At 38.2% G+C, this 25,461-nt stretch overlaps 1 protein-coding gene across 2 annotated transcripts in view; it reads left to right on the forward strand.

Annotated features, from left to right (window-relative positions):
* SLC9A7 (solute carrier family 9 member A7) overlaps positions 1-25,461 on the forward strand; it is an 86,836-nt gene that overhangs the window by 16,215 nt on the left and 45,160 nt on the right. For both annotated transcript variants that reach the window (XM_070750933.1, XM_070750934.1), the window contains exons 2-8: positions 17,346-17,545; positions 18,713-18,790; positions 20,383-20,459; positions 21,811-21,923; positions 22,403-22,508; positions 22,698-22,839; positions 23,372-23,477. In XM_070750933.1, coding sequence (XP_070607034.1) covers positions 17,346-17,545; positions 18,713-18,790; positions 20,383-20,459; positions 21,811-21,923; positions 22,403-22,508; positions 22,698-22,839; positions 23,372-23,477 — 822 coding nt within the window. The remainder of the gene's footprint in view (positions 1-17,345; positions 17,546-18,712; positions 18,791-20,382; positions 20,460-21,810; positions 21,924-22,402; positions 22,509-22,697; positions 22,840-23,371; positions 23,478-25,461) is intronic.

Consider the following 25,461-nt stretch of genomic DNA (forward strand, 5'->3'; position numbering starts at 1 on the left):
CTACTTTTCATACATTCCTCTCATGCACCCTCCTTAACACTCCTTTGCATCCCTATGTACCTCAGTGATTTTGCTTGTTGGAAGTCTCCAGGATGTTGCCTCACGTAATTACTGTGCAATTCAGTGAACAATGGCAACTGGGATTTCAGGACTTGCCATCGCTAAGTGATTCAGTCAGATCCACCAACTTCGGCTTGGCTTTGGGGAAGGGTGAAGTGAACAAATGGGCAATAAAGCTGTATATCTTTATTATGGGAAATTGGGAAGGGGGAATTGACAGTTGAGGAAGAATAGAGCATTTTGGAATCCATTTTCTGCTGGTGCCACTTCAGTGTTTCTCAAAACATCTTGGAAGTGCTGCATTGACTACACATGGATGGACGGGGGGAGGGTAAGGGGGGGGCTAGGGGATACCAGGGATTTACTTCTGTATTGACATGTAGGAGTTTTAGATTCCATTTGACTTTTAATGCAAGTGCCTCTTATCTCTTAATAAAAATGACTTTTCACTTCAACAAAAGCGAGTCAAGAGTTTTACTTCCCTCAGGAATCAGATTTGGGCTCGTCTGATAGATGAAGTTGCACATTATGACCATATTTCTTGTGATGGAAATTCCAGTTCCAATTTGTCCATAAACCAAGATCTAAGAATATCACTGAATTATAATGGGAATTAGTCAAAACCCCTTTTGACTTTATGGCAGAGAAACAGAGCAAAGTAACATTTGAAACAGATATAACTGGTTACTTGTAACTGAAATTACAATTTATTTTTTTCCAGACAGAATTCTGGATATTTTAAATTAGTCTAGTAGGGGGATAATACTGTTTTTTGAAGTGTAGGCTTCCTTTGGGAATTACACTTAGCACTGTTTGACCATTTGGAAGAATAAAGCAGCCATTGATGAGAACAACATCTGCAAAAGATGAAGTAAGAGTAGGAGCAATAGAGAATGGCAATTCATGAAAAGGAGGATTGTCTTCTTGTTCATATGTTTAGTTGACAATATCCTATGAAGTAAAGGATTAAATCTAATATACTTGGACAATTTGATAAACTCAAAATATACTGCTCAAAAAAATAAAGGGAACACTCAAATAGCACATCCTAGATCTGAATGAATAAAATATTCTCATTGAATACTTTGTTCTGTACAAAGTTGAATGTGCACAACAGCATGTGAAATTGATCGTCAGTCAGTGTTGCTTCCTAAGTGGACAGTTTGTTTTCATAGAAGTTTGATTTACTTGGAGTTATATTGTGTTGTTTAAGTGTTCATTTTATTTTTTATTTTATTTTATTTTTATGTTTACTTTGTAGTTGACTGTATTTAGGATATGTTGAGAAAAAATAAAAGTTTTTGAAATGCAGTATTTGTTTCCCTGCCCATCACTGGCAAATCTAAACAATAATAGAGTTTGCATCATGTTCTTGTAACTGTAGGTGATGGTGATTATGATGAAGATGATATCCATTCAGTTGTATCTGACTTTTGACCAGGTTTCACCATATCTTCTGATCTTGTAGTGCTTCTTTATGTTTTTCTATGATTTGACTGCTGTCAGCTTTGATGGTGACTAATAACAACCTATATAAACTTACTGTATGTAAGCCATCAATATACTAACATGGTGATAGAGCAGTTAGGCCTTTCAGCAGCTGTCCAAAGTAGAAGAGAATGAAAGAGAATAATAAATGCATCATTAACTTCTCTTGCAAGCATCTGGGAAAGAAATTTTAGGTAATTTCCTCCTTCAGTCTTTTTCTTAATCAGCGAAGTGAAGCAGATAATATTTCTGTAAGATCTCTAGCTGTAGAATGCAGATTCTCTCAGTTTTCAAGGTATTCGCCCAATGAGCAGTTTCCCACTTAGAAAGGATATTTCAAGAAGGTGTAAGCAAAATGGGCAGCTTAGTGCACACAATTCTGTATGCAGCAACATTTTAAAAAAATCTAAGTTCCTTGCAAGTGAAGACAGACGATGGCATAAATCACTTCTTTAAAAATATCTATTGTATTTATAGGTTAAATTCAATTGTCATTTTCCTTGCAAAGAAAAGATCACCATTTGGCAAATTGTAAACAGGACGGGGGACAAAATGAACTGTTACACAATGCATATGGCTACAAAAGTGACTATTAAAAACTGCATATCTTAGACCAAGGCAAGATGCTACAATGTAAGCTTGTGGTTGTGCTAGGCTTTCCAGGGCCTCTCCTACCTGAGGCACCCTATGCTCCACTTAACAATCCACGCAGTCACTTAACAATCACAGTGGAGAGCAGGATTTGAGGTCATTAAGTGAGACAATCACATTGGTATCTTGTTTAATGACCAGTATGATTTGTGACAATAGTTGTAAGGCTCCATGTAACTATTCAAACAATCATAAACTGAGGACTACATGTAATACAATGTCAGGTTATTTAGAATAACTGTAACTGTACAAAGTTCACCCATTGCCACAACATGCAATGAGGGTCATCAGTAGTGATGGGCAAACCCAACAGTGTTTGGGTTCGGCAAGTTTGGACGAACTTTACGCAAAATTCGCCCGAACCCGAATCGAACCCGAACCCGAACGTGGAATCCCTCCCACGAAGAGATTCTGGGGGCGGAGCTTTGATGTCATCAGCAGGTTGCTAAGGACGCCAAGGTGATCACTTCCTGGATTCCATGGAATCCAGGAAGTGATCACCTTGGCGTCCTTAGCAACCTGCCGGTGACGTCAAAGTTCCAAACGCTGAACACAACCCTGAACTTTGCCCGAAGTTTGAAAAAAATTTGGGCTCGTGTTCGGCATACCGAACACTGCAAAATTCAGTACGAACTCGAATTGTGCAGGTTCAGTTCGCCCATCACTAGTCATCAGTTTGATTTGACTAAATCCATCAAGGTATAGAATGCTTAATTCATGGCAGTGTTCTGAGTCAGTGCATGGTTTGAGGGCAACTTGCTGCAATACAGACTAGATTTCCATTTTGATTTAACTATAATTAACTATGAATAAACCATAATTTGTACAACATCCTAGGAATGGGTAACTTTTTAATGGATAAGGGACATACTTTAGTTGGTGGAGCTGCAAAACAGATAAGATTACATCATTCCATTTAAAAAAAGATAAGAACTATGCATTGTATTTTGACTTTAGGGTTTGCCGGATAGCTTTTATATGTTTTCTAATTCAAAATTATAGAAACGAGATTGGTGAAGGTCCTCTGGGTATTGCAATGCAGCACCCTGGTTCTAAGACATGGCCTGCTCCTTTGAATTTGGGTTCCCATTGTAAAATCCATCCATAGGGCATGGTGTAGCTGGTTGTCCTGAAGCTTTTAGGTTTCTGTTTGCACGCTAAAATAATAGAGTGAATTGGCTCATCATCTGTGTAATGAACATACAATGCCAGGAATAGTTAAATATATGTTGTTTCAGCAGGTGTTCAGCAGTTGTAATATAGAATGTCTATTATTGAAACATCATTATTTTAAATAGATAATAATAAAAGGAATTAAAGCTGAAAGCACTTTGTGTGATTGACATATTCCTTCAGAACAACCACTCTACATTATATTGACAGTATTTAGGTTACATATACTTAACACAGTAATGAATCTGTGCATTTTGTTGTCCTTGGATAGACAGCTTAGAACATCTCTCCAGAAGTTTCTGTGCTATTGAATCTTTTGCATAAGTAGGGATTGACAGATAAAAATTGATGAAAATGTGTATTCCATTATGCATGAAGATTAATGATATGCTTGAGATACTTTCTGATAGTTTATTACTCAGCAGTGAAATATTTTGTTATAGTGCTATGCTTTTACTGAATGAAGAAGATACTGATAGCGGTTTTGACACACTTTATTTTAGTATTACTTTGGTGTAATGAGAATACTACTAATATTATATTGTGGTATTACTGTTTTAAAAAGATACGTTTGAGAGTGAATGGAACATGGTTCATATATTAAAAACCTGGGCCAAAGAATTGAGGAGTAAAGTATTTTCTTTACTACTACTCCTGCCATTGTCCTACAAATTCTAGGTAAACTTTCCATACTTTAGTGCCCTCCAAGAGTGTTGGGATCTTCAAGCAATGGAAGAGACAACTTGCCTGATGCAACTTGCATCATAACATTATAACATTGTGGTACGGTATATGCATTTGTGTCCAACATCAACATCAAGCTGAAAGTACATAAAGTCCTGTTTGCATTTGTGACAGGTTTGTCATTTTAATCATAAAATAAAAAGGTGCTTTCAATTGAAACTACAACTCTCAGAGCTTCTAGATGAAAGTGAAATTAAATACCAAGAGATCATTAGCTTGGGGAAGAAAATTCATAGTAAAGTGTAGGAATCATAGACCTAGAGATATGATTTCTTGAGCAAAGTTTGTTCGAGTTAGGAAGAAATCTCACTTTGAGCAGCCTCCATGTTCAGAAGCTCTGGTCTACCCAGACTTCTTTTGTATACAAGTATAATAAAAGATTAACTTTATTAATTTAGTTACAATTAATAAATGGTTAATACATAACGTACAGTATAGTATATAGACAGATCATGTCAAGGTGTGATTGCTAACTAAACAGAAGAATGTCTAATTAACTTTTGCCCTAAACTAGTGCTTGTCAAATAGTGGGGTGGGCCCCCACTCTTGGATGGGAAGTGTTTTCTGATTTGCACGCTGCTCCAAGCTTGGAAGAGAAGGGGCCAGGTGGGGGTGGGGGTGGATGCGTGGGTGGTTGTTCTTGGCGGGTGCCATGGTAGTCATGAACGGCACAATGAACCTGTTGCTGGACAAGGAGGAGCATCCTCTTCAGCTAGGTGAAAGCTTTGAACAGCACCCTAAAGCCTCCTTCCACACCATTTGCTGTGAGTGCCTGGCAGAGGTGGTGATTATGGATCAGGCCGGCAACCTCAAAACATCAGCTTGATTAAGCTGATCTGCCCCCATGTTAAAAGAGGGCCCTAACCATGGTAGCCTATGCCTGCCTAACCGAAAACAGGCTCCACTGAGTTCAGTGTGACTTACTCCCAGGTAAATGGGTAGAGCAGCCTTCACCAGCCAATAGTTTTCTTGCAGCTTGTAATAAGTAAAATAATAAATATTAACACTAAAATTCCATTAGGGCCCAGATAGGAGAGTTGGGAGGGCACAAAATGATTACTTCTTCCTGGGGATGGGGGTAACAGTAAATTATTCAGAAGCACTGCGGTAGACAAACAGAAGAGTTAACTCAGTTACTGTATTTTTTGGTGTATTAGACACACCTTTTCCTCCCCCAAATAGGCTGATAATTAGGGTGCGTCTTATACACTGAATGTAGCTTTCCCCCCCCCCCCCCACAGCCCTAACTAGCTGCTAACATCTTCCCAGCTCTTACCTTGCAGCCTCTTTCATTGTTTCTCTCTGTGAAGAATGTTTTCCAAGCCCTAAGTCTTTGCAGGGTTTGTTTCATTACTGTAACTTACTCTGAGCAAGTTTCTTTCTAGCCCTAACCAGGTGCTAACAATATTCCCAGCTCTTACCACTTGCAAGCTCCTTCATTGTTAATTTCTGTGAAGAATGTATTCCAAACCCTGCCTTTGATTTTTTTCATTCTCTATTTGCTCCAAATGTTTCTTTCTAGCTCTAACCAGGTGCTAACGATGTTCCCAGCTCTTACCACTTGCAAGCTGGTTCATTGTAATGTAATCTCTGCCAAGAATGTATTCCAAAACATGTCTTTGTAGGGGTTTTTTAATTTACTTGCTCCAGATATTTCTTTCCAGCCCTAACCAGGTGCTATTAATATACCCAAGCTCTTTCATTGTTACTCTCTGTGAAGAATGTTTTCAAACCCTAAGTCTTTGCAGGGTTTGTTTCAACAGACTCAAGCTCAACCCGGATAAGACGGAGTGGCTGTGGGTTTTGCCTCCCAAGGACAATTCCATCTGTCCGTCCATCACCCTGGGGGGGGGGAGTCACTAACCCCCTCAGAGAGGGTTCGCAACTTGGGCGTCCTCCTCGATCCACAGCTCACATTAGAGAAACATCTTTCAGCTGTGGCGAGGGGGGCGTTTGCCCAGGTTCGCCTGGTGCACCAGTTGCGGCCCTATTTGGACCGGGAGTCACTGCTCACAGTCACTCATGCCCTCATCACCTCGAGCTTCGACTACTGTAATGATCTCTACATGGGGCTACCTTTGAAAAGTGTTCGGAAACTTCAGATCGTGCAGAATGCAGCTGCGAGAGCTATCATGGGCTTTCCTAAATATGCCCATGTCACACCAACACTCCGCAGTCTGCATTGGTTGCCGATCAGTTTCCGGTCACAATTCAAAGTGTTGGTTATGACCTATAAAGCCCTTCATGGCACTGGACCAGAATATCTCCGGGACCGCCTTCTGCCGCACGAATCCCAGCGACCAGTTAGGTCCCACAGAGTTGGCCTTCTCCGGGTCCCGTCAACTAAACAATGTCGTTTGGCGGGACCCAGGGGAAGAGCCTTCTCTGTGGCGGCCCCGACCCTTTGGAACCAACTCCCCCCAGATATCAGAGTTGCCCCCACCCTCCTAGCCTTTCGTAAGCTCCTTAAAACCCACCTCTGTCGTCAGGCATGGGGGAATTGACATGTTCCCTTCCCCTAGGCTTATAAAATTTATGCATAGTACGCTAGTGTGTATGATTGGTTTTAATTTGTGGTGTTTTTTAAATTAATTTAAATATTGGATTTGTCTATTGCTGTGAGCCGCCCCGAGTCTGCGGAGAGGGGCGGCATACAAATCTGATTAAACTAAACTAAACTCTAACTTGCTCTGAGTAAGTTTCTTTCAGCTCTTTCACTGTTACTCTCTGCAAAGAAGAATGTTTTCCAAGTCCTAAATCTTTGCAGGGTGTTTTCCATTGCTCTACTTGCAATGTAAGGAAGCTCTGAGGAAGGTATCAGTTGGGGTGTGAGTTCAGATGGGGATGGCTAGCTTTCCACCTGGTTTTTTTCTTTTAGAGAGAGAGAGAGAGAGAGAGAGAGAGAGAGAGAAAGAAAGAAAGAAAGAAAGAAAGAAAGAAAGAAAGACAGAATTACACTGCAATTGATGGGAGATACACATTTCTTTCTCTAGAGAAGCTGGTTATTTGCCTGCCCCCTTTTTTTTCTCTCTCTCTCTCTTTAAAAGAAAAGAACCTGGTAGAAAGCTAGCTGCCCCCAGCCGAACTCACAGATCCCAGGTGCATAATCTTCATCAGATTTTCCTCAGCTGGGCTTGGCTTCCCACTTGCAGCTGCTATGGCTTCAGAGCCTGGAGCTGTCATGCAGTTGCATAGCGATGCCAGCTCTAAGTCCAGCTAGAGCAGAAGGGGGTGTGAATCTGAACCATGGGGTGGGTGGGTATGGGGGTGGAGAGAACCAGGAGGAGAGCCGAGTCTGGCATGACTGATGGAGGAATTCTGGGATTTGAAGTCCACAAGTCTTAAAGCTGCAAGTTGGAAGACCCCCAAGTTAGAGGTTGGGAGTGCAAGTATCTTCAAACCTGGCAAGTTTAAGGCTTGTGGACTTCAACTCCCATTTCTGAGCTAGCATGACTGGTGGAGGAATTCTGGGAGTTGAAGTCCACAAGTCTTGAAGCTGTAAAGTTTGAAGTTTGTAAAAAGTGCACATGATTTTTAAAAATATACATGGTTTTAAAAAGTATGCATGGTTGTAAAAAGTATTTTGCTACACTGGTATTTTATTAAACAATATAATACTACACCATTTGGTTCAGAATACTTTTTTCCTTGTTTTCCTCCTCTAAAATCTAGGTGCATCTTATACACTGAAAAATACGGTAAGCAGAAGCTGAATAAATAATCATTTCCTTACTCTGATTAAAAAAGAAGGTTGCTTAATCATATCAACCAGACAGGCATTCTACATTCTTGGCAAATATTGATAATCAGCCTATATACAGGTATTCCTCAATTTACAGTTCATTTAGTGACCTTCAAAATTACATCATCACTGAAAAAAGTGACATGTGACCATTTTTCTCACTTGCAACTGTTGCAGAATCCCCATGGTCACATGATTTACATTTGGATGCTTGACATCTGATTCACATTGATGATGGTTGCAGTGTCCCGGATTATGTGATCACCTTTTGAGAACTTCTGACAAGCAAAGTCAAGAGGGAAACCAGATTCACTAAACAACCATGTTATTAACTTAACAACTGCAATGATTTACTTGACAATTGTGGCAAGAAAGATTGTACAATGGGGCAAAACTCAACAGATTTGTGGCTTATCAACATAAATTTGTGATTGTAAATTGAGAACTATCTACTTTTCTGGATCACTTTATAGAATTAAATGTTGGTGGCAAAGGTTTTGGATCTACTTTCATATGTTCTTAGAAGATGGAGATCGTACAGTAAAATTTGTATGTGTGACAAAATTTAAACTTGATGCAAGATTTAATTGTTAAAGCTTTCTAATTCAAGAATAAGGAAATCTTACTTCTTCTTTTTCTGAGATTCACTTTCAGTTAGTGATTCAGAGGGCCAAACTCAAAAGTAGACAAGGCCGCCCTGTTCTCTTCTGGTCTATTCATATGTGCTCTCACTTTCCATAGATTAGAAAAGGAGATAAGCTGAGAAAATAAGAGATTGGGATCAGCAAAGGAAGGCAACAATCACACATAGAAAATGTCAAATAGAATCGCTACAACCTAAGCAAGTTGCATATATCTACCGTACTTATCTGGATTTCAAATTATATTGTAGAGAAGGTCATTTTGATTGCGCATACTTTTCTTCAGTTTTTCATTCTTATCAGAGTGGTAGTTTCAGTGTCATAGAACTTAGGCCAAGAGACACTGAAAAATTACATCTTGAGTCTTTTATCAGATGTTTAGCCACAAATAAAAAAACGTATTGACTCAAGTACAGTGGTACCTCGAGATACGAGTTTAATTCGTTCCGGACCTGGGCTCTTAAGTCGAGCAGCTCTTATCTCGAACGACTTTTCCCCATAGGAATTAATGTAAATAATTTTAATTGGTTCCAGCCCTCAAAAAACTCACAAAGTTAGTCTAAATTATGCAGAAAGACATGTTTTTAATGAAGAAATGTACATGTACATATAAATGAATAATGAAGTTTCTTTCACTTAACTTGTAAACTTTCTTAAACTTTTAAATTTACATATGTTCAACTTCTCTGCCACCCAATCCTGTAGGACAGAGGTCCCCAACCCTTTTTGCACCAGGGACCGGCTTTAAGCGATCAAGAGAGGAATGGGTGAATGAATGGACGGAGGGTGGGAAGGAAGGAAGGAAAGAGGGAAGGGACAGGAACAGAGGAAGGAAGCAAGGAAACTTATGAAAGGGGAGAGTAAGAGAGGAATGAGTGAAGGGAGGGAGGGAGGGAAGAAGGTGGGAAGGAGAAAGAAAAGAAGAAATAGAGGAAGGGAAGGTAAAAGAGAGAAAGAAAAAGAGCAAGAAAGAAAGAAAGAAAGAAAGAAAGAAAGAAAGGGGGAAGGGACAGGAACAGAGGAAGGAAGCAAGGAAACTTATGAAAGGGGAGAGTAAGAGAGGAATGAGTGAAGGGAGGGAGGGAGGGAAGAAGGTGGGAAGGAGAAAGAAAAGAAGAAATAGAGGAAGGGAAGGTAAAAGAGAGAAAGAAAAAGAGCAAGAAAGAAAGCTGCAAGCACCCCCCTGAGCCCTCCAAGCCGGCTGCAACCTTTTAAAACACGCGCGCCGCTTCGCAGCTGTCTCCTGAAGCCGAACGCGGAAGTTAGCGTTTGGCTTCAGGAGACAGCTCCTTGGCGCTTGTATCTCGAATTTGGGCTTGTAAGTAGAACAAAAATATCTCTCCCCTCCCAGCTCTTATCTCGAGTTGCTCTTAAGTAGAGCAGCTCTTATGTCGGGGTTCCACTGTATTCTGTACATTATTCTGTATTTCATAAATAAATGCTTATAGTTTTCTTTAAAGTACTGTTAACTTAATAACTTAAATTACTTATTCCTTATAATGGGGAACAAAGGTGAATTCTGATTTATTAAGTATTTCCAACTCAGGGCTAACTTGCCCAATTCTAAAAAAACCCAAAATAACCCAGCATATTAGGTTTTTTCATTTTCTGGGGATATAGAGGTCTGATTACCAAATATAAAGACAAGCCAAAGGAAAGTAATATAATTAATATTAATCAAATGGTAGTATAAATAATATTAACTGAATTCTATAGTGCTTTGATTCAGATTGAATTTATCTTTTATTTGTTCCATGGCTTTTTTTTCTCTACTATAAAATTGAAATTTGTAAAATAGCTATTACATTTCTAAAAATACCTAAACAAATGGATGTGCTATTTAATTCAATTCGTGCAATTAAAATTCATGCTTTTGAAGAAAGAAGAGGGCCTAACTATTCTGTCATCTTTCTTAGTTGCGGTTTGTGATAGAATAATGCCTTCAAGAGAATAAGATCCTTCTTAGTTTGTTTGTTCTGTCTGCAATAAAGACAGGTATCATTTAAATGTTTGAAATGAGAGACATCAGATTTAATCTCCGGGCTAACAGAAGACTCCTGTTTGATATTGGATGAATCATTGATGAATTTCCTAACCCATCTCAGAGGAAGGTTGCTGTAGAGATGAATGATAAGGTTCAAAATGAGTTGCTTCAAACCTTGGAGGGAACCAGTAGTAAAGTTCAAATTATCGCTGAACTGTGGACAGCAAATTGCAAGTTTATTATTTATTTTTAAAAAATAAAATGCTAAGATTGCAGCCAGCTTTGGTGATGGGTCCTACTCTTGGAAATAATGAAATTGATTTAATCTGATAGTTTTGTAAATGCTATATTTATAAATGCAAAAATGTTTGCATTGCGATGTATCAATTAAAAACCTGTATCAACATTGTGATAAATTTGACAATGATAAACTACACATTTAGGGACAAAATAATTTAATTAGACTTAAAGTTTTATACTCTGACTTGATGCTGTGCCAGCTACAAGTAGTCCTGAACTTACAATTAGTAAACAATGGTTCAAAGTTTTAATTAACTTTGAAAAAGTGAGTTCCAATCTATACTGTCAAAGATGAGCGTCACTCCATCTGCCCACTCCCATGGTCACATGAACGCAATTCAGCGCTTGGCAACCAGCTCACATTTACAAATGATTGTGTTGTTTTATGGTCACGTGATCGCAATGTGCAATCTTTTTTTGATTCCTGTCAAAAAAAACCATGGGAAAGCAGAATAGACCTAAGAACCATGAGATTCCTTTAATCACCACTGTAAAAATTATTGTAAAACCAACTTTGACTTTATGATCACAACAATTGAAATTCTGGTCGCAATTCTGTTGTTAAGGACTATCTACACCGCACACAATCCCACCAAATTAAAAAAAAAACAATTTGGGGGATATAAAACAAGAGCATCATTGGCTCTTTCTCAAATGGTTAGCATCAATAATGTTTGGAAGTTATGATGTGTGTTACCTGGCCTTTGCATCAAGTGCTCTGTTTTTTCAGCTGTAGGGTCCTTTCCAGTAATTTTGCTTTGAATAGATATGAAAGATAGGTGAATGGACCATTTTAAGTATTCTCAGGACACAAGTTAATTACTTTAACCCTGTGCATTAGTGAATCCATTTTAGCTAAAATGTAAAGGGCAAATTGAGTCAATGGTTCCCTTTTTAGTGATATCATCTTTACACACAAACCCCTCTGTTGATTTAATTAGACATATTATGGAAAGTTTTTCATTTTGGTAGAAAAGGAAAGTGGTTTTAGAGTATGATACTGTGCTGTATTGATAGGATACTGTACGATACAAGTAAAGATACTGTAAAGATGGCTAAGTGAAACTTAAAGATGGTAACATCCACCTCTGCAAGTGGGAGGGGGTGGGAATGATGGTATTATGACATCACACAATGACATGGATTATGTAATATGTGCAAATTACAGAATTTACATCATTTGTGTGGTGATGACATGACAATGGCTTGTACCAGCCACCTGTTGGATCATAGATAAACAGTGCGTAAATTATCTGGCTTAAGTCTTTCAGAATTTTGCTATTGTGACTAATGTGTTAGGACACCAGAAGGAAAGAAAAGGCAATCTTAAAGCCATTCAACTATGAAATTCAGAGGTCTGGTCACTGTGTTCTTTCTCATCAGGGTGTGTAACAATCACTTACAAACCACAAAGTTGAATCCTTGTGTATCACTTTGAGCCTCCAGTCCAGAAGAAAGACAGGGTAAAAATACAAGATAAATAACTGCAGCCCCTTCTCTCTACTTCTTTTACTTGGGATGTTAGTTTTGTAAGTTGGCTGTTATTTAATAAAGCCTGTAGAAATATATTTCTAATTTTCCTTTGGATAAAATCCTGTTAATTCAGGTGTTTACATTGCCCCTTTTTAGATGTATTTTTTAAAATGTTTTTTAAAGAAGGAAATAAGGTCCTTATTGTTTCTGTTTAGTGCAAGCTAATGGAAAGATTAATTCCCTTCGGTACATTGCATCATCCTGTTGTCCTTGTCATTTAACTTTCCTACCTCCCTCTGCTTCCCATGCTGAAGACCAAATACCTGTACAAACAAAAAGACCGGTTGAACAGGAGAGGCCATGAATTCAAACAAACCTGCCAGGTTATGTGTAGAAGCCAATCTCTTCTTCAGTTCAGCAGGAAAAAAATTCCTCAGGTGCTGCTGAAATAACAAATGTTTTATTTTCAAGCATTGGTTGGTTTGGAAGTAAAAATTGCAAAAGGATATTCCTTCTCTTCGGTTGGTCATTTCTGAAAGTGAACAGGGTCTGCAGAGACATGCTGGGCTAATATTATTGTCCTGATAAAGGCCCCACGTGCCACCAGAGGGCTGTTATTTGAGCAGAGTAAAGGCTGCCCACACACTATATATAGGATTTCCCTGTGGGAGCTTGATTGGCTGAGACGCCTTTGTTCTTTATTATGTAATCATACTTCTGCTATGAAACACCTATGAAGGCAAGCCTTGAAAATTTAACTAACCCAGAAACCCAGCCCACATATTGGAAGTGTGCAATTAAAGTGGCTTCTTACAGTGGCAGTTGATTGCCCTTAAGAATGCTTCCCAATATGATGAAATGGGGTCAAACTAGGTAGAGTTCCATTATTCCATAGGGCTATATATGTTCAATCAGTGAGTCCCAGAGAAGATGAGAAGTGAACCACTGTGCAGAATCTAAATTTCATCCTCCCACAATTCAGTCATTCATAACCATGGCCTTAAGGATTAGCCCCATTTTTCTCATACTGTTCAAATTCTCAGCTTCAGCATGCCAGCAATAATTACAGAAAAATTCTATCCATCTGCGGCTCAGGTTTTCCCCCTTAGAATGAAGTACTTTTGCTAAAAAAAAATTAAAAAAAGTAAGGCAAATATTTTTCTTGCTCTCCAGCTTATAGTTTAAAAGCTATTAGCCAATCATTAGATGCACTAATTATTCAACCTAGGTTTTATTTTTAGAGGAAGGGCTTTTCAGGATTTATGTTTGCTGCTAATTCAAGTGAGCAGTTTAGCAAGGAAGTAGAGCAGGATCGCAATACATTTTCCCAACCATTTTAAAAGGGTTGTCTGCACATTGGATTGTTGAGGTGTTGTTATCTTTTTAGAAAATGTAGCATGCAAGGGAAATGCAAGCTCTCTATTGATGTTATTTGAATCCATTTAGATCAGGGGGGGGGCGAACTTGGCAATTTTAAGACTTGTGGACTTTCAACTCCCAGAATTCTCCTGCCAGCATAGTCTTAAAGTTGCCAAGTTTGGGGACCCCCAATTTAGATTATGCATTTTTAAAATTCACGTGACTGTTTGAAGTAGTCTTTCATGCAGATATAAATTTTTAAGATGAATGTTTTGAATTTTATAAAAGTAAACCAAAGCGTATGTCAAATTATTGAATGGGTGTTATCTTTTTGTAACAGCATAAATGCTTTTTTGAAAACCTTAAATGAGATTGTTTTGTAGTTAATTCTTCTGATCTCAAAATTACATTAGAATAAATAGCCTTCTGATCCAAACTTATGTTTTCAGGCTAGTGTATTCAACTGATAGAATGCAATGTTTCTTTCTCAATCAAGATTTATAGAACCCATGTTGGATTGTTCTATATTGGTTAATCCTAATTTTTCATATTTGTTATGTGATTTCCTTTGGAACTTATATTTCTTTTTTCTGTTGGTAGTATCACACTAAATATCCAACTATAATAAATAGTTTAAAATATTTGATAACATGATTTATCTGGTACTATTGAACTATTTTGCCTAAATGATCATAAAAATTGTAGAGTGATGAATGTTCTAAGCATTCTGTGGTTGTTTCTTTTAACAAATCCTAGCTTTTCATTCTCTCCAAACTACAGGTCTGACATATGGTAGAGCTATTTTTCAAGATCTCATGTCAATAATTTATCAATAAAAGTTTATGCTATAATTAGTATGCTTATATTCCCCCCCTTTTTTTTTGGAATAACAGATTCAAGAATCTCCTTTTGGAATACTGCTTATAGACTACAGTACTTCAGAACAAAAAAGTGTCTTTAGGTGATTAACAGTACAGAGTGAAATTAAATATACAAATAGCAAATACAATAAAAACAGATCAGCTATATCTTTTGAGACAGTTATAGGATGTTAAAGAAACAAATTTCATCTATCTCTATCGACTGGTAATCCATGTTACGTGAATCTGGACTTGGATCAAATATATTTAGATATACAGTACTCTTTTCAGTACAAACTGGTTACTGACTTTCCTGCTGTTCTTGATCTTCTGTTATTGAAAGTATTAAAGTATCTCCTAGAAATGTATCACCACATTTGCTAATTCTAGTTACAGTTTATCTACGTTTAAATTCTATTTATGCAGTATCTGTATGTGAGAGAATCAAGTGCAGGAATCTGTTTCTGTTTTGTATGTATTATTTTGGCTTAGATGTTACTATTCCTTTGTTTTTATTTGCTTCTTCTGCAGGTTCCTTTTTGTGATCAAGTTTTAGAAGCAACTATTCAGAAAGTATACCGAACACTCTTGTACTCAGTATAAATATATCCAAGTCAAAGTGTAGACTTATGATGAGATTTGTTTTGCTTGCCCTTCCTGTGTAGGGCTTAAGCAGAATGTTTAACATGATGAGAAGACTTAATGTCCAAAATAACAAAACCAAATACATTTGGATTTAGATTAAGGGCTCTGTGAAGTGAGCAAACTGGTTGTTTAATCCTGTCTTACAATATTTCTATAAAACTAAAAAGTGGAATTCATTTTGAAGCTGGCAACTTGTCAAATCACCTGCTGGTTATTAGAATCACTGCATAAGCATAAGCCGCCCAGAGTCTACAGAGAGGGGCGGCATACAATTAAATTGAATTGAATTGAATTGAATTGAATTGAATTAAATAAATTAAATTAAATTAAATTAAATTAAATTAAATTAATTTTTAAATTACCCAAGGTGCTAAACATTCATTTCTACACTACATCCTTCAACATCTTGAATCTCCAATGACCTACGCCAGGGTCCTCTTTGTGGACTTCAGTTCAGCATTCAATACCATCGTACCGGACATTCTCTTAACCAAACTAAATCAGCTAGCGGTACCTGAACACACTTGTAAGTGGATCACAAGCTTCCTAACAGACAGGAAGCAGCAGGTGAAGCTAGGAAAAATCACATCAGATATATGTACAATTAGCACAGGTGCCCCCCAAGGCTGTGTACTCTCACCACTTCTCTTCTCTCTATACACTAATGACTGCATCTCATACGATCCATCTGTTAAACTACTGAAGTTTGCAGATGATACAACAGTGATCGGACTCATTCGAGACAATGATGAATCCGCATACAGACGGGAAGTTGAACAACTATCCTTGTGGTGTGACCAGAACAATCTAGAACTGAACACACTCAAAACCGTAGAAATGGTGGTAGACTTTAAGAGAAACCCTTCCACCTCTCACAATACTAGACAACACAGTATCAACAGTAGAGACCTTCAAATTTCTAGGTTCTATCATATCTCAAGACCTAAAATGGTCACCTAACATCAAAAACATCATCAAAAAAGCACAACAAAGAATGTTCTTTCTGCGCCAGCTCAGGAAGCTCAAACTGCCCAAGGAGCTGCTAATTCAGTTCTACAGAGGAATCATTGAGTCTGTCATCTGCACCTCTATAACTGTCTGGTTTGGTGCTGCAACCCAACAGGACCGACACAGACTTCAGAGGATAATCAGAATTGCAGAAAAAACAATTGCTGCCAATCTGCCTTCCATTGAGGACCTGTATACTGCACGAGTCAAAAAGAGGGCGGGTAAAATATTTACTGACCCCTCGCATTCTGGACACAAATTGTTTCAACTCCTACCCTCAAAACGTCGCTACAGAGTACTGCACACCAAGACAACTAGACACAAGAACATTTTTTTCCCGAACGCCATCACTCTACTAAACAAATAATTCCCTCAAAACTGTCAGACTTTCTACTAAATCTGCACTTCTATTCTACTAGTTTTTCTCATTATTCCTATCACCCATTTCCTCCCATGTTGACTGTATGACTGTAACTTGTTGCGTATATCCTAAGATTTTTATTAATATTGCTTCTTCATTGCTTATTTGACCCCTATGACAATCATTAAGTGTTGTATCACATGATTCTTGACAAATGTATATTTTATTTTATGTACGTTGAGAGCACATGCACCAAGACAAATTCCTTGTGTGTCCAATCACACTTGGCCAATAAAAATTCTATTCTATTCTATTCTATTTCAGTTTCCAAATTGATGCTTAATTGCTCAGTGTGTTTTGGGCTTTGGCCAGTGAATTGCTCAAGAATAAGTCGGATAAAACTGGGATGTTTTAAGGATCAAATGTTTGCATTTTATGAGCTGTTTTTTTAAGAAGTTCTGAATGATTTTGGGGTAATAAGAAACTGCACTATACTGAATCTAAGAAGGTATGAATCCCTGCATAATGTTTTAGAAAAAGAAATCTAGCATGTTTATGGACATGAGATTATTTATAAATAGAACTTCCTCATTTTCCAAGTGGGAATTAAAATGTCAACGTATGGCAGTGCTACAGTTCTAAAATGATGCCCCACTGAACCTATTAAGCTTGCTTTGCACAATGTTGTGATTATAGTTGTACTTACTATGATGAGAAAAATACCCTTATACCTATTGTCATGTAGAACACAAAAATGAATATAAAAAATTAATCAGTCAATGACAAATATTTCTTAAAAATTAAAAAAAATATGGAAAAACGTAGGATGTAACTCGTCGCCCTGCTTGTCTTCCAGGGTTGATTGTTGGAGTAATCTTGAGATATGGCATACCTCCTGCTGGTGGTCATGACAAGCCTTTCAGCTGTTCTCAGGAAGACAGGGCATATTCCACTCTGTTGGTCAACATCAGTGGAAAGTTCTTTGAATATACTTTAAAAGGAGAAATAAGCCCTGGAAAAATACACAATGTGGAACAGAATGATATACTGCGAAAAGTGAGTTTTCACTTTTGTTGTCTAAGATTCCTTTCTTACTGAACTGTACCATTTGACACAAGATTTTTTTTCAAAACTGAAAATGTGAAATGCTGTATGATCTTTCCTAGTACTAGGACGCAGTTTGTAGTGTTGTTCAAAAACGGTAACAACCCATCCCTTCTGCATTCTGTAGTCATTAGACATAATTTTTGATCTTTCCATAGCATTTTGATAGTTTATTTCCCCTCCTCCTACCAAATAGGGTATGTTCTTCAGATAATCTCAAAATCTTAGAACAGTAATGGTGAACCTTTTTTCCCTTGGGTGCGAAAGAGCATGTGTGGGTGCTATCGCACATGCGCAAGTGCCCACATCCATAATTCAATACTTCAGGAGGGCAAAAACAGCTTCTCCCACATCCCCAGAGGCCCTCTGAAGGCCAGAAACAACCTGTTTCCCAACTTCTGGTGGGCCTGGTAGGCTCATATTTCGCCCTCCCCAAGTTCCAAAGGTTTCCCTGGAGCCAGGGTAGGATAAAACCGCTCCCCCCCCCCAAGAAGCTCTCTGGAAGCCAAACATGCCCTCCCAGAGCCTCTGTGCAAGAAAAAAATCAGCTGGTTAACACATACATGCACATTGGAGCTGAGCTAGGGCAATGGCCTGCGTGCCAGCAGATAAATTCACCATCACTGTCTTAGAGTATGTGCAACATATACTATTAAATAGTTAATTCTTCGTTCTCAGAAGTCATGATGTGGCTTGCTTCTTCTGTTATTTTTTTATTTTTTTTTATAGATCAGGAACGAAATGTAAGGGAAAGCCACTTTTTAAAATCCCTGATAAGCATATGAATCCAAACTTCTTTTGTTCAGCTGCTGGTTGTATTACTAACTGTGATCTCAGTATCTGAAGAAAACTCACTATTTTGCTATGTACAGCATGTAGATTAAATGAAACTTTGGTTGGGAAAGATAAGTGGTTGCCTGAAACATCTTGCAAAGTGGAACACACACTTGTGAATCATAGTGATGTAAGAACCTCTTGCAATAAAACCTGTTTCCTGAGGCAGATAGCAAAGTAATAATTTCAGAAAAAGTGATTTGAATAATATGTCAAGAGAAACTATCAAAAATATAGCCTTGTGTGCATTTTAATCAATAACATGTTCTGTCTCTTTCTTTTAAGGTAACTTTTGATCCAGAAGTATTCTTCAACATCCTTTTGCCTCCCATTATTTTCCATGCTGGCTACAGTTTAAAAAAAGTAAGCTTCAAGTACTCTTGTTTTTACAATCTGGATTTTCATCTTGTGTTCACGTAAAACTTTTCCCTATATTATGTTCCAATTTGAAGGGTTTACTTTTGGAAACTACTGAACTGTTAGAATGGCATGTTCTGGAAGACAAAATTGAGCATGTTGGAGTTCACAGGAGTATTCTGTTCTTTAATTTGTAAATTGTTCAGATCCCTACTATAAATTAGTTACGTTCTCACCTAACTTATCTGACCACTCACTTAACTCCCATTGGCTGATGTGCAGAGCTCAAAATTTATTGTAATCTCAAATAGGGTTTTTTAGGGTATCAACCAAGATCTTCCATGTTTTAGAAGGTTGATTGGGTTATATGGGAATAAGATGCTCTTGGGAAGTTTTCAAACCACGTAACCTATATACAATTTTCCATACAGCCTTCATGTGGCAGGCCATGTCTTACACTGAAAGTCCTGTAGTTTATTTTCACAAGAGTAGTTCCATTTAGAAAATAAGGCAGTCATCTTCTAAAAAGCATTCAGAGAGATCTAACATGGCAACTGATACCCATTTTCTTTTTTCCTTCTGTAAGATGTGTGTTTTTAGTATATAGCTAAGAAAGCTGCTCAAATAAAATAAATAAAAGTTTTTATTGGTTTTTTGTGATTATTGTGAGAATTCATTATGATCAATGGAAATTAGGGCTTTAAATTCAGCCACAGCTGGATTTTACCTAATACTGTCTTCAGTTTCTCCTTTTACAAAAAAGCCTGTCATGCCCTTTTGCAACCTGGTAGGTGTGATAGCTGCAGATGTTTTTATATACACATTTATGATTTTTTTTTAGTCCAGAGACAAAATTAGAATGATCAGATATGTGTTGATACTGGTGGGCCAGATTTCCTGAATATCAATATAGGAAACTGGATGTCTTTAACCAGAATGCATTCTACATTCTCATCTCTATTACTTGATTTGATCTAGTCTTTGTTTCATAATTGGTAAGAAATACAGGATGAAATTATAATATTGTATTTTGACCACCCCACAAGGACTTGTAAATCTATTTGGGATTATAAACAGCTTGTTGGAATGATAGCCCTGCTTCCAAAGTAATGAACTCCTGTGGCAGTTTACTCCACCATGGATCCAAACATCATTTCCAACCATTTCTTGAATACAGAGAGGACTATGTTTAGTAACTGGGTTGTTACTTGTGCAAATGGAGCTGTGTGGGTACTTGCCCACCCCACATGCAGAATTATCCCTTCTCCCCTCACCAGTCTGCAAAGCGAAAAGGGTTGGGGGACTCTGTTCTAGAGGGTTAACTTATGAAGCAAGCAAGAAACTATGCACTTCTCCATCAATTAACTTCCTTTTTGACTGACTCAGCCAAACCAGAACCCTAAATGGACATCCTGAGCTCATTATATTAGAGTGACCTCCAAAATGATTGAAATTTTAACTGAAGCCATTTTGTTCTCTGGTTGACATTTCCACACTCACATTACCAAATGTACTTCTTTTTCTTGAGTTTAGCAAAAATTCTGAAGAAAATTATTTTTGCAACTAATTCACTTTCTTTCCCCCCCCCTTTCCTTCAGAGACACTTTTTCAGAAATCTTGGATCAATTTTAACTTATGCTTTCTTGGGAACTGCAGTATCTTGTTTCATTATTGGGTGAGTTGAGTATTGCAATATTTTTTAGGCCTTGTGGGAGATAATTTTGGAATTAGCTGATTCTGTAAAAGAGCATGCAAAACAAGATATTTGGCAAAACTAATAATCAATAGGTTTTTTAAAATTTCTTTTCTTTCATTCCTGCAATTTGGTTACCTTTTTAAAAATAACTTTAAAATAATTCCCCCCTCTCCCCCCCCCTCTTTTTATGCGTGATATATATGAGAAGAATCAAGGGCCTTCTTATTTATTTGTATTTAATGAAAACAGAGGTCATGAATGTAATTTCAAGCTCATCCATTTCATTCATGTAACTATATATAAATTAAATTCTATACTGCAGTGGTTAGAATGCAGTATTGCAGGCTACTTCTGCTGTCTGCCGGCTGCCTGCAATTTTGCAAATCAAATTTCACTAGGCTCAATGGGATTTTGTTAATAAAGTTTTTATTATTTTTCTTCACTATGCATCTATCCATATACCTTAATTCATAACAAAATATACATAGTTATAATATCTCTTCAACACAACATGAACCAATATCCTAATTTGCACCTTTTATACTTTTAGTACCTGCCTGTTTTCCCTTTTATGTCATATCACTCCCCTCCCTCCCTCTCTGTCTCTTCCCTCCACTTTCTTTCTCCTTCTCTCCCACTTTCTATTTCCCTCCTCTCCCCTTCTTCCCTTCCTTCTCTGCTTCCTTTTCTCCCTTTTAACCTTTTCTAGAGTGTATCTTATCACAATCCACTTTATAGTTAACAGACAGGTAGCTTATTTCGCTAAATCCATTTAATTATCAGTGCAACTCTTAAGTTTATTGTTACCCACCCACCCCGGTACCCATATCCATACATATTTCTTATATTTTCCTTGGTATATTAAACTATTAATGCTAAACCCCCCCACCCCCCCACTATCTAATTTTGTCACCTGGATCTACTACGTTCAAGGTTGACTCAGCCTTCTATCTATCTGAGGTCAGTAAAATGAGGTCCAAGATTATTGGGGGCAATATACTGACTCTGTAAACCACTTAGAGAAAGCTGTAAAAAGCACTGTGAAGCGGTATATAAGTTTAAATGCTATTGCTGTTACTTGGAAAACAAAAATAACTGTATATTTAAAAAAACATAACAAACTAAATCTAAAATAATGTGATTTGTGACTATTTCATTGTTGTTTATATTTGATATTTCTCTACATGGCATTTTATGTGTTTGATTATATTTTACTGAATTTTATGTATTCTTAATTCTGTGTAGGGTTACAAAGTATTTAAACAAGACCAGAGAAACAAATGAAAATACTGAAAAAAATAATGTTTCGTTGCATCCTCTTATTATGCAGGAATCTCATGTATGGTGTGGTAAAACTAATGAAGCTGGTGGGACAGCTTTCTGATAAATTCTTCTACACTGATTGCCTTTTCTTTGGAGCCATAATATCTGCTACTGATCCAGGTACAAACTTTAGTTCTTAAAAATTAGGTTTATACATGGTTGCAGCATGTTTTAATTCGTGGTTCAATTACATTATAATTGGCTGCGTTCATACAATGTGAAAGGCATAAAGCATTCTTTACAAATGCTATGGTTTCACAAACACCCTAAGCAAAACAAACAAGCAAAAATGTGTTTGGTTTAACATGATGTATCAATCAAACTTTGTGTCTATATGGTTTTGTATGTACAGTTACTTTCTAATAAGTTTAATACATAAAATCAAGTTAAATATTGATTATAGTTATAGAGCAGCATTATTCCTGTAACTATAGAAGTTACAAAAATGCTTGTAAGTCATTTCATTAACACTCGACCTGTCAATATCTTTGACTACATGTTTGTATTGAAAACCTTTCTCTATATAGAAAATGTTTTCCACAAAGAATTATATACAACTCGATGCTAAACCTTTTACTCTTTTTGTTTCCTTATTTTAGTCACTGTCCTGGCAATTTTTAATGAACTTCATGCTGACGTTGATTTATATGCACTACTGTTTGGAGAAAGTGTTCTAAATGACGCTGTTGCTATTGTACTATCTTCGTAAGTAAAATGCTCAGGGGCTTTGCTCTGTTTTGTAACATCATTGTGGGGATGTCATTGTTCTTGTATTTACCTGGAGAAATTTGGGGAGGGATGAATAGGTGAAAATTGCCTGATGTCTAAAATGATGAATGATGTAGGATAGATTTTTGGCTCATTGCTATTTCTCTTTTCCTTCTCTCTTTACAGTTCGATTGTAGCATATCAACCCACTGGGGAAAATGCACATGCCTTTGATGCAGCAGCCTTTTTTAAATGTATCGGTGTCTTTCTTGGAATCTTCAGTGGTTCTTTCATGATGGGAGTAGCGACTGGAATTGTGACAGCTCTTATATCCTTCTGTTAAAAATGCCTTCCAGCTGTTTGCATGTGGAAACCAAGTCCTAGTTTCCCTTTTTGGCACTGGCAATTTGTTTTTCTCTTCTTTGCAGCTCTTGTCTCTGGAGAATTGTGGTGGGTAGTATATAATCTTCTAAAGCTGCTCTGAATAAGGAAAAAATTTGCACCACAGGGGAGTTCGTTTAGAGACAGGATCTATTGTGGGTCAAGCCTGTCAAATTTTTCATTCAGATGAAGCTAAAATTGGAATATTATATGCAATAAAATTTAAGGAGGAGGCAGAAAGCAAGATAAAGAGGGATGCAAGGAGATGAGAGGGATGAAAGGAGTTCAGAATGTATCCATTGCTCAAGCAAAGATGTAAGGCTAATCTAAAAACATTTTTAATCTGTCTACATCAGGATGTCTTGAGAATCAACAATTAATTGCATAGCTTCTCTACAATTCTGCCTGGTCACTATTATCAACTCTCAGTAATTCTTAAATCACCTCTAGTCTTTACATGGCCTTGACAAAACGTCTACGTTACAAAGTTTACCAAACTACACTGCTTTCCCTTGCTGGAGACAGCCCTTTTTTTCCTGATGTCTTGGAGTACATTCTTGTTGGCTGAAGCTTGTGGTTTTACAGGTAAGGAGTTTTTATAGAAAAGAAGCATTGATTGATTGATTGATTGATTGATTGATTGATTGATTGTATTTCTGTGCCGTCCAACTCCTGAATGACTCTGGGCAGCTTACAACAGGATATAAAATACATTTGAAACATCATAAAAGATTAAGAAAAAACAGTTAAAAATACACACAAGACCAGACCTCGTAAAATTGCAGGATCAACAGCCCCAAGCCTGCCGGAAAAACCAGGTCTTCAATGCTTTCCGGAAGGTGAATATAGTGGGGGCAGTCTGGATTTCAGGGGGTAATTGTTCAAGAGAGTTGGGGCAGCTACAGAGAAGGCGTTTCCCCATGGGCCCGCCAGCTGACACTATTTAGCTGATGCTATTTAGCTCACAGGACTTAGAAGAGACCAGTTCTGTGAGATCTTACTGGTTGCTATGAGGTAGAAGGCAGTCTCGGAGATAACCTGGCCCTGAGCCATGTAGAGCTTTAAAGGTAATAACCTTTAAATTCAACACTTATGAAAGGCAAGGAGGGTGCGGGCAGTTCTGATCTCCGGGGGGAGCTGGTTCCAGAGGGTCGGGGCTGCCACAGAGAAGGCTCTTCTCATGGGTCCCGCCAAACAACATTGTTTAGTCGACGGGACCTGGAGAAGGCCAACTCTGTGAGACCTAACCGGTCGCTGGGATTCCGGTCCCGGAGATATTCTGGTCCGATGCCATGAAGGGCTTTATAGATCATAACCAACACTTTGAATTGTGACCGGAAATTGAGCGGCAACCAATGCAGACTGCGGATTGTTGGTGTAACATGGGCATACCTTGGGAAGCCCATGATTGCTCAATAATCCAACCGTGAATGGATTAGGGTTAGGATTAGGATAAGGGCATGAGTGACTCTGCGGAAAGCCTCCTGATCTACGTAGGGTTACAGTTGATGCACCAGATGAACCCGTGCAAAGGTCCCCTTAGCCACTGCTGTTAGACGTTGGTCTAATCTTAGCTGTGGGTCTAGAAGGACACCCAAATTGCGAACCCGTTCTGAGGGAGACAATTTCTCCCCCACCCCCCAAAGATAAGGATGGACAGGTTGATACAGTCTTTAGGAGGCAGTACCCACAGCCAATCAGTCTTGTCTGGGTTAAGTCTGAGCCTTTTGACACCCATCCAGACCCTTGCAGCTTCCAGGCACAGGCACATCACATCTGCTGCTTCACTGAACTGACACGGGGTAGAGATATACAACTGAGTATCATCAGCATATTGCTGATACCTCACCTTAAAATGTTGGATGACTTCACCCAGTGGTTTCCTGTAGATATTAAATAGGAGGGAAAAGAGGACCAAGCCCTGAGGCACCCCACAAACAAGGAGTCTAGGGGTTGGCCTCTGTCTCCTGCCAACACTGACTGTGAACTGACCAGAAAGATAGGAGAAAAACCATCGCAGCATGGTGTCTCCCAATCCTGGCTCTCTTAGTTGTCCCAGAAGGATACTATAGTCAATGGTATCAAAAGCCGCTAAGAGGTCAAGTAGCACCAGGATAGAGGAATGACCCCCATTCATCAGAGATCATCCATCAGTGTGACCAAAGCAGTTTCCATTCTATAGTCAGGTCTGAAGCCATATTGACAAGGGTCCAGATAATCTGTGACCATTGGAGTGGAAGTGCTACCACTTTCTCTACAACTTTTCCCACAAAGGTAGGTTGGAGACTGGATGGAAGTTCTTTAATTCTGCTGGATCCAGGGAAGCCTTCTTGAGGAGGAGTCTCACTATTGCCTCTTTTAAAGGTTGCAGGAAGGACACCTCACCCAAGGATGTGTTAACTAAAGCCCGAAAACAGCCTTGTGTCACCTCCCTGCTGGCCAAAACCAGCCAGGAGGGGCATGGGTCCAACAAACAAATGGAGGAACTCATTGCTCCCACAGCCTTGTCTACTTCCTCAGGAGTCACAGGCTCACATTTATCCCATTTAATAGGACTAATGCCTGCCCA

Source organism: Erythrolamprus reginae, chromosome 4 (genome assembly GCF_031021105.1).
Source record: "Erythrolamprus reginae isolate rEryReg1 chromosome 4, rEryReg1.hap1, whole genome shotgun sequence".
Lineage (NCBI taxonomy): Eukaryota > Metazoa > Chordata > Lepidosauria > Squamata > Dipsadidae > Erythrolamprus > Erythrolamprus reginae.